At 41.3% G+C, this 14383-nt stretch overlaps 1 protein-coding gene across 1 annotated transcript; it reads right to left on the bottom strand.

Annotated features, from left to right (window-relative positions):
• Positions 1-694: 694 nt before the first annotated feature.
• On the bottom strand, positions 695-13686 carry LOC129847421 (NLR family CARD domain-containing protein 3-like). The gene is made up of 10 exons (XM_055915212.1): positions 13307-13686; positions 8884-9000; positions 8472-8556; positions 8091-8341; positions 8033-8036; positions 5935-7799; positions 5478-5651; positions 3386-3559; positions 2442-2488; positions 695-1986 (listed from the first exon to the last, which is right to left on the bottom strand). Exons 1-10 carry the CDS (start codon positions 13657-13659, stop codon positions 1457-1459), a joined length of 3600 nt encoding a protein of 1199 aa, XP_055771187.1. The 5' UTR covers positions 13660-13686; the 3' UTR covers positions 695-1456.
• Between the last annotated feature and the right edge of the window lie 697 nt (positions 13687-14383).

Here is a 14383-nt window from a genome sequence, read left to right as displayed (position 1 = left end):
GAGAGCGGAGAGCAGAGAGAGCAGAGAGAGAGCAGAGAGAGAGAGAAAGCAGAAAGCAGGCTGAGAAAGCAAAGAGAGAGTAGAGAGAGCAGAGAGTGAGAGAGCAGAGAGGGCAGAGCAGAGAGCGGAGAGCAGAGAGAGCAGAGAGAGAGCAGAGAGAGAGAGAGCAGAGAGAAGGCTGAGAGAGCAGAGAGAGAGCGGAGAGCAGAGAGAGCAGAGAGAGAGCAGAGAGAGAGAGCAGAAAGCAGGCTGAGAAAGCAAAGAGAGAGTAGAGAGAGCAGAGAGTGAGAAAGCAAAGAGAGAGCAGAGAGAGCAGAGAGTGAGAAAGCAAAGAGAGAGCAGAGAGTGAGAGAGCAGAGAGAGCAGAGGGAGAGAGAGAGAGAGCAGAGAGTTCAGAGAGAGAGAGCAGAGTGAGAGAGAGAGAACAGCGAGGGCAGAGAGCAGACGGAAACTTATGTTGCTATAGTGTCTGTTGCTATAGTGACCCTGCATTACAACACTCTGTTACTATAGTAACCCTGCATCACAACACTTTGTTGCTATAGTGACCCTGCATTACAACACTCTGTTGCTATAGTGACCCTGCATCACAACACTCTGTTGCTATAGTAACCCTGCATTACAACACTCTGTTGCTATAGTGACCCTGCATCACAACACTCTGTTGCTATAGTGACCCTGCATCACAACACTCTGTTGTACAATTTGTTTAATTCAATTCCACATATTTAATTGTTTGTATTTCATTTCATATTAGTTTCATGTTTCAACCAGTCGCAGGTTAACGTCAACCTGACAGAGGAAACGTAACATCAATAACCAAACTGTTTTCACAATTAACAGGCTTTTCTTGTTTCAAGTCTGTTTTATTATGAAAAGTACAATATATCCTTGTATACTTGTACAACTATGGAGCGTATGTCCATATATAATTATACAATTTGTTATTCAACATAAAAGACAACAAATGATCACATTGGAATTATATATTATATTATAGGAAGACACGCCTGTGTGTGTGTGTGTGTGTCCTGTGTGTGTGTGTGTGTCCTGTGTGTGTGTGTGTGTCCCGTGTGTCCACTGTGTGTGTGTGTGTGTGTGTTTGTGTGTCCAGTGTGTGTGTGTGTGTCCTGTGTGTGTGTGTGTCCCGTGTGTCCACTGTGTGTGTGTGTTTGTCCAGTGTGTGTGTGTGTCCTGTGTGTCCAGTGTGTGTGTGGATGTGTGTGTGTGTCCTGTGTGTCCAGTGTGTGTGTGGGTGTGTGTGTTTGTCCAGTGTGTGTGTGTGTGTGTGTGTCTGTCCAGTGTGTGTCAAGTGTGTGTGTGTGTGTCCAGTGTGTGTGTGTGTGTCCAGTGTGTGTGTGTGTGTCCAGTGTGTGTGTGTGTGTGTGTGTGTGTGTGTGTGTGTGTGTGTGTGTGTGTGTGTGTGTGTGTGTGTGTGTGTGTGTGTGTCAGGTTATTATTTCAGGGACACTGAGTCGCAGACATAATGAACCCTAAACCCTGGATAGAGGGGCTCAGTGAATGTGGAGGTGAATGTGAACAGGTGGGTCAGTGTGTCAGAGGAGGCTCTATAGAAGGACAGAGTGCCGGCTGGCCAGTCCAGATAGACTCCTACTCTGTGGGGGCTGGAGGGGCGGACGTCTATGGTAGTGGAGATATTATTGTGACAGGCAGTGTAACTGTTGTCAGAGCAGGCCAGACTCCAGGACTTGTCATTGTGTCCAAGCCTACAGTCATTAACCCATCCACTCCTGCTGATTCCTTTATATGTCACTCCTATATCAACCCCTCTCCCACTACACTCTACCTCCCAGTAACAGCGTCCAGTTAGACCCTCTCTACACAGCACCTGTCCCCAGTCCTCAAATCTCTCTGGGTGATCAGGATACGGCTGCTCCTCTGTCCTACATGTCACCTTTCTGTTCTCCTCAGACAGAGAGAGGAGTCTGTCTACTGTGTTTGGGTCCAGTGTGAGTTCACAGACATCTGATGGATGAAACCAGACACAATATTAGAAATCATCATCATTCACATTAGAATGTTAACTCTCTTTTCACTAATTCATTTAATGTAGATGTTTCTAGGTATCAAAAGGAGAAGTTAAGGTAACTTGAGACTTGTTGAATGATCACATGTTATACTGTATGGTAATATAAAACACACTTATTCCCATTAATTACACACACACACACACACACACACACACACACACACACACACACACACACACACACACACACACACACACACACACACACACACACACACACACACAGTCGAAGCAACTCTTTGTAAACTTTGGTGTCCCTGATTTCTGCTTCTGTAGAACTACAGCTGATATTTAATATGACCAAGTAAGTAATGATGGTGGCCTTTGACTTTGACTTAACTTGAATTAAGACTTATTCTTAGTCATATTCTTCCCAGCAGTCAACACTCACATTTTCTAAGCCCAGGTTTCATTGTGTTCTCTCCACCATGTTCCACACTGTAGCGGTAAGCAGAAGAACAGACAGTCATTGAGGGATACACCTGAACTCACACACACACACACACACACACACACACACACACACACACACACACACACACACACACACACACACACACACACAAACACAACCACACACACACACAGCCACACACACAACCACACACACAACCTCACACACAACCGCACACACAACCGCACACACACACACACACACACACACACACACGTAACAGTAGTAACTTTAAACCATCCCCTCGCCCCGACCCGGGCGCGAACCAGGGACCCTCTGCACACATCAACAACGGTTGCCCACGAAGCACGGTCGTTACCCATCGCTCCACAAAAGCCGCGGCCCTTGCAAAGCAAGGGGCAACACTACTTAAGTCTCAGAGCAAGTGACGTAACTGATTGAAATGCTACTAGCGCGTACACACACACACATTGAAATGCTACACACACACACACACACACACACACACACACACACACACACACACACACACACACACACACACACACACACACACACACACACACACAGCATATAACTTCAAGCAAGTGTGTGTGTGTGTGTGTGTGTGAGTTCATGTGTTCTTCTGCTTACACACGCTTCTTCACACACACACTGGAGACACACACACACACACACACGGTCAGCAAATAACTAAGAATGGTTGTCTGTGTGTGTGTGTGTGTGTGTCTCGTGTGTGTTTCCAGTGTGTGCGTGAAGAACACATGAACTCACACACACACACACACACATACTGGACACACACACACACACACAGTCAGCATATAATTTTGTACAAGTGGTGGTTAGAATGTTTGTCTTAACCAGCCTGATAAGTCAAACGTGTCTAATATGAACATGGACATAAACCCTCTACATACTTGAGTTTCTCCAGTCTGCAGTGTGGATCCTCCAGTCCAGCAGAGAGCAGTCTGACTCCTGAGTCTCCTGGGTGATTGTAGCTCAGGTCCAGCTCTCTCAGGTGTGAGGGGTTTGACCTCAGAGCTGAGACCAGAGAAGCACAGCCTTCCTCTGTGACTAGACAGCCTGACAGCCTGCAAAGAGTCAAATCATATTAAAATCACACTGTTATTCTTTGGTGGTGAAAATAGTGGTAGTATATTTTTTCAACATATTCAGATATATCTGTGTCCTGAAACCTGCCATATCTATTCAGAAACGGATGTTTCATTATTAGAAAATGACAAATTATCAAAGTATTGCTTGTAGAGAGAAACATGTATAGTACAAATATTTGAGTAGACTGACCAGACCAGTTTAAAAAGCAGCATCAGTCAAAAGAAAGACAGTGAGGTATCAGATTTAGATTGTATTGAGTAAACAGTCCACACCATATCTATAATGACAGTGAGGTATCAGATTTAGATTGTATTGAGTATACAGTCCACACCATATCTATAATGACAGTGAGGTATCAGATTTAGATTGTATTGAGTATACAGTCCACACCATATCTATAATGACAGTGAGGTATCAGATTTAGATTGTATTGAGTAAACAGTCCACACCATATCTATAATGACAGTGAGGTATCAGATTTAGATTGTATTGAGTAAACAGTCCACACCATATCTATAATGACAGTGAGGTATCAGATTTAGATTGTATTGAGTATACAGTCCACACCATATCTATAATGACAGTGAAGCTAACATTTTAAATGTGGCTCTCAATAACAGAGGGGTTATGATCTTTGTGCCTCTGTAACTTTCTCATTCATCATCATTCACCATTCATTCCTGATTATTCATAATCATGGTAGCTTCCACATGAATGTAGAAGTGTTCAGAAACATCTTCTATTCTTACTGACAATACAAGTGAAGTGACTCCAAAATGACAGGACATTATTCACCATTCAGTTTCTATTAGGAAAAACATTATCCAAAACACAACCAAGACAAACTGCAAATGAATTCAACAAGTTAGTAGAATCACAAGCTTGATGTCATCACTGCAGGCAAGGAATATGGGACCAAATACTAAACTAAATGACTAATTTAATACACTATAAGTAATTGGTCCAAATAGTGAAGACTTCTTCAAATGGGAGAACTAGATACATGAAGTGCTGTAATTTATAAACTGTAAAATATAAGTATGAATACCTTTAAGTAAAAGGTGAAACTTAAAACCGTAAGTTGAGGTGACATTAATGTATTCATAGTTTGTTTTGGATGTGTTTTGGGTTGTGTTTTGTCCAATAGTAACTGAATGGTGGATGATGACTGGAGAAATGTTCTTTATAAGTGAGTAGATTACATGTCTCTAAACACTACTAAATTAATCCTGATGATGCCTTGATTAAAAAAGATCATGAATGAATCATGAATCACAATGAGTGAGAAAGTTACAGAGGCTACAACAAAACATGCTAACCTCTCACCATTACCAATAACAGAGACTACAACAAAACATGCTAACCTCTCACCATTACCAATAACAGAGACTACAACAAAACATGCTAACCTCTCATCATTACCAATAACAGAGGCTACAACAAAACATGCTAACCTCTCACCATGACCAATAACAGAGACTACAACAAAACATGCTAACCTCTCACCATTACCAATAACAGAGACTACAACAAAACATGCTAACCTCTCACCATTACCAATAACAGAGGCTACAACAAAACATGCTAACCTCTCACCATTACCAATAACAGAGGCTACAACAAAACATACTAACCTCTCACCATTACCAATAACAGAGACTACAACAAAACATGCTAACCTCTCACCATTAACCTCAAATAAAAGGTGACATTATGTACTGTCACCTAATATGAAACATTATGTCTCAAATCCAAAATGCTGGAGCATAGCACCAAATTTAAACTGTAATCTTCACTGTCCAAACACATATGGTGTGGACTATGTGTGTCTGGTAAACACATGTGGATCTGGTGAACAGTTATCACTTGTTGACCAACTACAGGAATACTGACCTCAGAGTCTCCAGTTTACAGTGGGGATTCCCCAGTCCAGCAGAGAGCAGCTTCACTCCTGAATCCTTCAGGTCATTGTTACTCAGGTCCAGCTCTCTCAGGTGTGAGGGGTTTGACCTCAGAGCTGAGACCAGAGAAGCACAGCCTTCCTCTGTGACTCCACAGCCTGACAGCCTGACAAAGAGATCATCATGACACAAACACACTGTTCATTTAACACCAGTAGTGTAGAAGGAAAATGGCAGATGCATTTGGTTTATTCTCTCAAACAACATATAGATTCATCTTCTGTCTTCTAGAACTGTATGGTCATATTGTTATATTAATGTGAAAATCAATGCATTTATTCAACATGTTTTTCAATATAACATTATATACATATTGTAATACATATTTTTCTCTAAACTGAATATTTCTTCCTGATGTTTAGTTCTTATATGTAATTTTATTTACTCACAGAACAGCTCTGGAGGCTTTGACCACTGGCATCAGCCTCAGAAGACCTTCCTCTGATCTGGAGTATTTCTTCAGGTCAAACACATCCAGCTCCTTTTCTGAAGTCAGCAACACAAAGACCAGAGCTGACCACTGTGCAGGTGACAGGTTGGGTTTTGAGAGACTTCCTGAGCTCAGGAAACTTTGGATCTCCTCCACTAGAGAATGGTCATTCAGTTCATTCAGACAGTGGAACAGATTGATGCTCCTCTCTGGAGAGGGATTCTCCCTGATCTTCTCCTTGATGTACTTGACTGTTTCTTCATGGGTCTGTGAGCTGCTTGTCTTTGTCAGTAGACCTCGTAAGTGCTTCTGATTGGACTCCAGTGAGAGGCCCAGAAGGAAGCGGAGGAAAAGGTCCAGGTTTCCCGTCTCACTTTGTAAAGATTTATCCACAGCACTCTTGTAGACAGTAACTTCAGTAACTTCAACCTTGTGTCTGAAGAGTGACAAAAAGTATCTGAACATTGATTGAGGATCATCCATTAGATTCTCATTGTTGTTGATGAATGAGAGGAACACATATACAGCAGCCAGAAACTCCTGAATGCTCAGATGAACAAAGCAGTAAACCATGTCCTGGTACAGCCCACATTCCTCTTTAAAGAGCTGTGTGCACAATCCTGAGTACACTGAGGCTTCATTGACATCAATGCCAGCCTCCTTCAGGTCTTCTTCATAGAAAATCAGATTGCCCTTCACAAGCTGTTGAAAAGCCAGTTTTCCCAGTGACAGAATGCTCTCTTTATTCCAGTGTGGACCTGTCTCTTCTTTCCCAAGATACTTTTCATTCTTCTGTTTGGTATGAAACTCCACAAGGAGTGTGTACATCTCAGTCAGAGTCTTGGGCATCTCTTCTCTCTTATGTTTCAGCATGTGTTCAAAGACTGTTGCAGAAATCCAACAGAAGACTGGAACGTGGCACATGATGTGGAGGCTCCTTGATGTCTTTATGTGTGAGATGATATTGCTGGCCATGTCCTCATCACTGAATCTCTTCCTAAAGTACTCCTCCTTCTGTGCGTCATTGAACCCTCGTACCTCTGTCACCAGGTCAACACACCCTGAAGGGATCTTATTGGCTGCTGCAGGTCGGGTAGTTATCCAAAGGAGAGCAGAGGGAAGCAGATTTCCCTTGATGAGATTTGTCAGCAGAACATCCACTGAGGTTGACTCTGTGACGTCACAACAGATCTTGTTCTTCTGGAAGTCTAGGGGCAGTCGGCACTCATCCAGACCATCAAAGATGAACAGAACTTTGTACTTGTCATAGTTGGAGATTCTTGATTCTTTGGTTTCCTTTGAGAAGTGATTAAGAAGTTTGATTAAAGTGTATTTGTCCTCTTTCATCAAATTCAGCTCCCGGAAAGGGAATGAAAATACAAATTGGACATCCTGATTTGCTTTTCCTTCAGCCCAATCCAGAATGAACTTCTGGACAGAGACTGTTTTTCCAATGCCAGCGACTCCCTTTGTCAACACAGTTCTGATACGTTTGTCTTGTCCAGTTAAGGGTTTGAAGATGTCGTTACATTTGATTGGAGTCTCTGGTCTTGCTTGTTTCCTGGTTGTTGTCTCAATCTGTCTCAGCTCATGTTCATTATTGACATCTCCTGTTCCACCCTCTGTGATGTAGAGCTCTGTGTAGATCTTATTGAGAAGTGTTGGGTTTCCTTGTTTAGCGATCCCCTCAAATACACATTGAAACTTCTTCTTTAGATTAGATTTGAGTTCACGTTGGCAAATCACAGCAAGCTCATCTGAATGAAGAAATAACACAGAGGATATTAATATTACGTCTGTTTTAATGCCTACAGTATTGTAGGACTGTTATAAAGTTTAAAATTATAGTCATTTCTCTTCTTAACTGACTGTATAAATGTGTAAATGTTTTCATAATGCATTACAGACTGGTGTGACTGATTACATTATTATTGGTATTATTGATGGTATTATTAATGTTGTCTCTCTCTCTAAATTAATTTAATTAATTAATTAATTATTTTTTTTATTTAAATATTATTCTCTCTGTATGTGTTGCTACAATATCATTGCATTACACAGCTACTTTAACTGTACTTTAGTTACAGCTTTTTAAATGTTATAAAACAGCATTCAACATGAGGCAGACATATCTTACATTTCTCCAGTGTGTCAGCAAGCTCCTTCTGGTTCATTTTCCTCAGGACGTGCAGTGTGATCTTCAGAGCCCCCTCTCTGGCACTGCTCTCCTGCTTCTCATCTTCAGCATCCACCACTTCCTTATCCTGCTTCTGACTCTCAAAGCCTTCTGGGAGTTCTGGACTAAGAATCCTCTTGAACATCTTCAGCTCGTTCCTCACAAATGTCATAATATTCTCTTCAAGCAACTGAAATAAATCAAGTAAATAAGTTAAGCAAGAGAAGAAATGCTTTCTCATTAACACATTAATGAATGATTGACAGATCAACTTAACTTGATGTAAACAAAAAACAAATGTACATAACAGGACCACATACACTGAATATGGAGGCCAGGTCTGTTTGATGACTCTGGGAAGACTGACCACTGAGAATCTCTGACTCTGATCTCTCCTGTTGGTTTCTGTGGACAAAACATGAGATTACATCTCCTCATCCAGGGAGTACACACACACACACACACACACACACACACACACACACACACACACACACACACACACACACACACACACACACACACACACACACACACACACACACACACACACACACACACAGGGAGGGAATGTTGTGTTTGTTTAATATTGTTATAGGACTATGAAAATGAAAAAAAAGATTAGCCTATGGATTATGAAAACAACAAAAATAAATGTGAAAATGGGAGAGGAGAAATGACTAGAGACAGTGTTGTTTAACTCACTGACCATGACCCATGAGTTCTTCTTACCTTTGTTCAGTAGAAAAGTCTCCCTCTCTAAAGAATATAGGTAGACCCATAGACCGGTCACTCTTCATGGACACACAGCTGGGAACAGGGGAGGCTGGTCTCTCCTGCTTGATTGGTCTTCAACACAACAGAGACAAACATTACATCTCTCATCTATTCTGAGCTCAGATGGGGAAACATAAGAAGAGTTTCATTCCAAAATGCTATGTAGCCATTTTTAGAAATGTTGGTCAATTATCTTTTATTGTTTAGAAATGGTGTGTTTTTTCACTATCTAATCATGGCATGTTGTTGGGGATGGGATGGTGTTGTTCAATGACAGACATGTATTTGTTTAAAATCTATCACTTGATGGTTTCATTTCAGAGAGACAAATAATCATGTTTTTTTTTTTTGCAAAATGCTATATATCAAATGTGACCGACCTGCTCATGTGGCAAAATTTGAAATTGTGATTTTTTTACATTGGATAAAATTAGCGACTCAGAGGTAAGAGAAAATGGTATATCATACACTACAGTTGAGGAACAATGGGAAAGTAATTCTGCTTTAAAAGATGATAAACTTGTAACCTCACTTTTGAGAAAATGACCTTTGAATATTTTGGTACCTACTGGAGAGCTCTTCTTTGTCTACAGGGCTGTTACTTTGGCAGATAATGTCACCCATCTAAATAAATATAATTATTTTTATATAATTAACTACATGTATGGTGTTTTTGGTTGATGTCAGTTTCATTGTTTGTTATGCTATAAATGGTTATTTTATGGTCGTAAGTGGTAAAATGAACTACAAAATGTTATATCTTGCAATTCTTAGTAATTAGTACTTTTGTAAGGAATTACACATTATTCAGTACTACTGCAGTTGCTACAGAATTCCAATAGATGGCAGCATAAGACAACAAATTATATTTCAGAAGATTAGTTTAGTTTCTCCCTGGATACACCACCACTCCCCCTCACAGGAAAACTCCTGTGTCCTTCTTTCTGTCCCTTTCCACACTGCTAACGCAAGAGGAAGGACTGAAAAAGCATTTAACAGATTACTGTGAAGTAATATACTGATGATTCATGTTTATTATTACCTGTTTTTATGCTCATGTTTGAAATTATACTTCATTAATACAAAGATTATCAATAATCCTGAACATTAATTCAGTCACCTCACCCTATGTTGAGGTAAATTTACTTACCGGGAGGGTTGAATGATGTAATTTATTGGCGGGTTGGAAGATGCTCTCTTGTCATCTATACTAAGGTTGAGGTTCTGACTAGTGATTATTTACTCAGGGTTTAATACCTGCTATAGTAACTATTTTTTTGCTCTCCCAAAAACAACACAGCCCTAATATGAGATACATAGCTAACTAAAGTAATGAGTAACCATTATAGAAAATCATGGGACATATAGTCTGTGGTTGCATGCTATTTTATGTCAATCATATTGCTGCTTGTAGCCTATAACTGATGCTTTGTGGTCTTATGCTGCCATCTATTGGAAATGTAGCAATTAAAAGTTATTAATTCACTTACAGACATTGGGGAGGCAGCTGAGAATAACAAAAAATGGAATCTGTCGAGCCTACTTGAGGCTCCCCAGAAATAAAATTAATAAGTGAAGAGAGGAGAACCGGACAGAGGTAGCCAGCATCCGTCAACGAGAGAGGGAGAAGCCCTCCGTGGGATTTAAAAATGGAAGAAACAACCAGGGAGCTCCATCGGTCCACAAGAAATGCAGATGATGATGTAGGGATAACTAGGATGCTGCTGGTATAGTAGCTAGCTAGCTTACCTAGCTGTACCGACTAGCTAGGATAACTAGCAGGTCGTTCTTCTGTCCCTCGTCTCGAGGATGATGACGAATCCGATGAACCACAAAATGAAACAAGCATAGAGAGTGAAAAGGATCTGGCTACACTCATACTGTCCCTGACCGTAAAGAAAAAAGCAAATTGACCACTGAACTTCGGTGTCTCAACACTGTAGTGAACTCCGTCGTTATTCCCCAAGATCACCTCAGACAACTCTGTGCGTAACTGGACAATATGCTTGGCGCCACACCGAACGGGGACGCGGACAGTTCTGTACGGGGACGCGGACAGTTCTGTACGGGGACGCGGACAGTTCCAGAACGCGGACATGAGCAGTGCAACACAATCAACTAACCCCAGTCTTTACAGTGGGTTATATTAGTAATATTCCTTTTTTATTATGTAAAACAAACATTCTAAGTTTTTTTATAACAATATTTTGAGATCTGGACCCATATCCACAAAGCGTCTCAGAGTAGAACATAGGTCGTATAAATGCTGAGAATAAAGACATTTTACACTTATGGGTATACATTAAAGCTATGCATGAAGTCTCTAGTCCCACCTAGTTGTCAGATATTTAGGGCAGGAGTTGGACCTGGGGCCGAAAGGTGCCTGGTTGGAATCCCGGGCCGGGTGCTGGAAAAAACAGGCGGAATTGATCTGACCACTGGAGGCCTGCTACATCCTCAACACATTAAGCTTTCGTTGATCAGAACTCTAGAGGTTCTTCTTCACTGAACCCAAAAATATATATAACTTTTAGTGGTTCCATATATTAAGGAAGTGATAGAAGCCTTTTTGGTTCTATAAGGAACCTTCTTTTCTAAGAGTGTATAATAAACACGTTTTTCTTTTGATTATTTAATTATCTACATCATGTTATTTCAAGTTCTCCCTTTGGAGCGCAACATCACGTTGTTAAAAGATAATCCTAAATTGGGCGTGGCTATAAATTGGGCAATTGAAGGCATCTAAGGTGTAATATGTGTTAGATGTAAATGAACATTGTTGCAACGTTGTAGGCAACATTATTGGCAAGGGGCTTGATGCCTACTATGCCAAAGCTATTTAGAGTTGTTAAACGGGTGTGAAGAGTGTGTTGATATAACGGTAATATTGTCAAAATTCTGCTTGTAGCAACGATCACAATTGGTTAAAAAAATATGCATTCCATTATATTAGTCAATAATTAAGAGTAGGCAAAGTGGTCGTGTCATGTGAAAAATTCTATCAAATGTCTTACATTGCAACGAGTACAGTCAGGGTGCCGCGGAACCCCTGCAGTACCTCCACAGACCCCGGATTGAGAACCCCTGCAGTACCTCCACAGACCCCGGATTGAGAACCCCTGCAGTACCTCCACAGACCCCGGATTGAGAACCCCTGCAGTACCTCCACAGACCCCGGATTGAGAACCCCTGCAGTACCTGCACAGACCCCGGATTGAGAACCCCTGCAGTACCTCCACAGACCACGGATTGAGAACCCCTGCAGTACCTCCACAGACCCCGGATTGAAAACCCCTGCAGTACCTCCGCAGACCCCGGATTGAGAACCCCTGCAGTACCTCCGCAGACCCCGGATTGAGAACCCCTGCAGTACCTCCACAGACCCCGGATTGAGAACCCCTGCAGTACCTCCACAGACCCCAGATTGAGAACCCCTGCAGTACCTCCGCAGACCCCGGATTGAGAACCACTGCAGTACCTCCTCAGACCCCGGATTGAGAACCCCTGCAGTACCTCCGCAGACCCCGGATTGAGAACCCCTGCAGTACCTCCGCAGACCCCGGATTGAGAACCCCTGATTTAGAAGATGCTCTTATCCAGAACAACCACATTTTACAGTCAAATGTACAGGATACAAACATTCCATTCCAGCTAAACAATCGATATATTGCGTTTTGCAATAATAAAAAAACTATTCATAAAAAATCTGAGATCAGTAATATTGAAGGTCCCCATTAACAACCATTTCTGATTAAAACCTCTTAAGGATCCGCCCCTTTTTTTCAATTTTCACCTGAAATTACATACCCAAATCTAACTGCCTGTAGCTCAGTACTGAAGCAAGGATATGCATATTCCTGCTACCATTTGAAAGAAAACACTTTGAAGTTTGTGGAAATTTGAAATGCAAGAGAAAGGCCATAATGTATTATTCCAGCCCAGGTGAAATATACATTTTGGCCACTAGATGGCAACAGTGTACAGTATGTGCAAAGTTTTAGACTGATGCAATGAACCATTGCATTTCTGTTCAAAATTTCATATCAAGACTACCCAAATATGCCTAATTTGTTTATTTTATAACTTTTTATGTTCAAAATTGTGCACTCTCCTCAAACAATAGCATGGTATTCTTTCACTGTAATAGCTACTGAGAATTGAACAATGAAGTTAGATTAACAAGAATGTAAGCTTTCTACCAATATCAGATATGTCTATGTCCTGGAAACGTTCTTGTTTCTTTCTACCTCATGCTAATCGCATTAGCCGAGGGACATCGATCCCGAAGAAGTTTTAATTAAACAAATGTGACATTTTTGGGAAATAGCATTTTTGGAAATAAACTCTTCATAATTCTTAAACACAATTGTCATCTCACCTCTTAGCTTTGGTGTCATGTTCCCCAGAGAGATGCATTTTAGAGGCAGGGCCCCCCTCCTCTCTCTCCACAGAGAGACTCATTTTAGAGGCAGGACCCCCCTCCTCTCTCTCCCCAGAGAGACTCATTTTAGAGGCAGGGCCCCCCTCCTCTCTCTCCCCAGAGAGACTCATTTTAGAGGCAGGGCCCCCCTCCTCTCTCTCCCCAGAGAGACTCATTTTAGAGGCAGGGCCCCCCTCCTCTCTCTCCCCAGAGAGACTCATTTTAGAGGCAGGACCCCCCTCCTCTCTCTCCCCAGAGAGACTCATTTTAGAGGCAGGGCCCCCCTCCTCTCTCTCCCCAGAGAGACTCATTTTAGAGCACTGACCCCTAAACAGAGATCCAGCACATTGCTTGTGGTTAACACAGTCATTTTTGAATGTATATTGTTCTCATTTATTAATTATCTCTTACAAAACATTTCCTAACAGACATATCGAAACAGTCAGATGATTTAATGCAATCACATGAATATGTAGTTGTGAAACGTCATCTCCATGGTAACTGTCAATAATAGTAGTAATAATAGTAGTTCTAGAGAGTAAAGCAACACAAGTCCATGTCTCACAATTATTTTTATTCATTAAAAGTAGGCTATTTATTTCAATCTGTTTCAATCTGTTATTTTCTAAACACATCTGAGAATGTAGACAGAAGGGCTAAAACGGGCATGATTGATCTGAGGGGGAAATCTTTGATCCATTCAAAGTTTATTTGCAACAAGTGTGAGATGTTATATTATGTAAAGTAGGCTAGGTTATAATGTATTATAGCAGTTTGTTAGTGATATGCAGATCAAGGTCTATACCTCAGCTATAGCCTACATATCATTGATGACCAGCCTACACCTGTTCAGACACCTGTGCAGATCAGTTCACAGAGAACATCAGGTTTGTCAGCATGATAAGTGATCATAGCCTTATAATAGTTTGTTGGTAGTCTAGACCTACGAGAGTCTGCCCGTCTTTCCTACATACCAACACATCTATTTAATGTTACCGAGAAATAGGTGCCACAGTTAACAGCCATTTTGTAACT

The sequence above is a fragment of the Salvelinus fontinalis genome, unplaced genomic scaffold, assembly GCF_029448725.1.
Source record: "Salvelinus fontinalis isolate EN_2023a unplaced genomic scaffold, ASM2944872v1 scaffold_0832, whole genome shotgun sequence".
Taxonomy (NCBI): Eukaryota; Metazoa; Chordata; class Actinopteri; order Salmoniformes; family Salmonidae; genus Salvelinus; species Salvelinus fontinalis.
This window is presented reverse-complemented; position numbering and strand designations above follow the sequence as displayed.

Coding starts and splice junctions, on each gene's coding strand:
- LOC129847421 (XM_055915212.1), bottom strand. CDS start 13,659: ATGAGTCTCTCTGGGGAGAGAGAGGAGGGGGGCCCTGCCTCTAAAATG. Junction 9,001..13,306: donor CATGACACCAAAGCTAAGAG/GTGAGATGACAA, acceptor GTTGTGTTGAAG/ACCAATCAAGCAGGAGAGAC. Junction 3,560..5,477: donor TGTAAACTGGAGACTCTGAG/GTCAGTATTCCT, acceptor GACTCTTTGCAG/GCTGTCAGGCTGTCTAGTCA.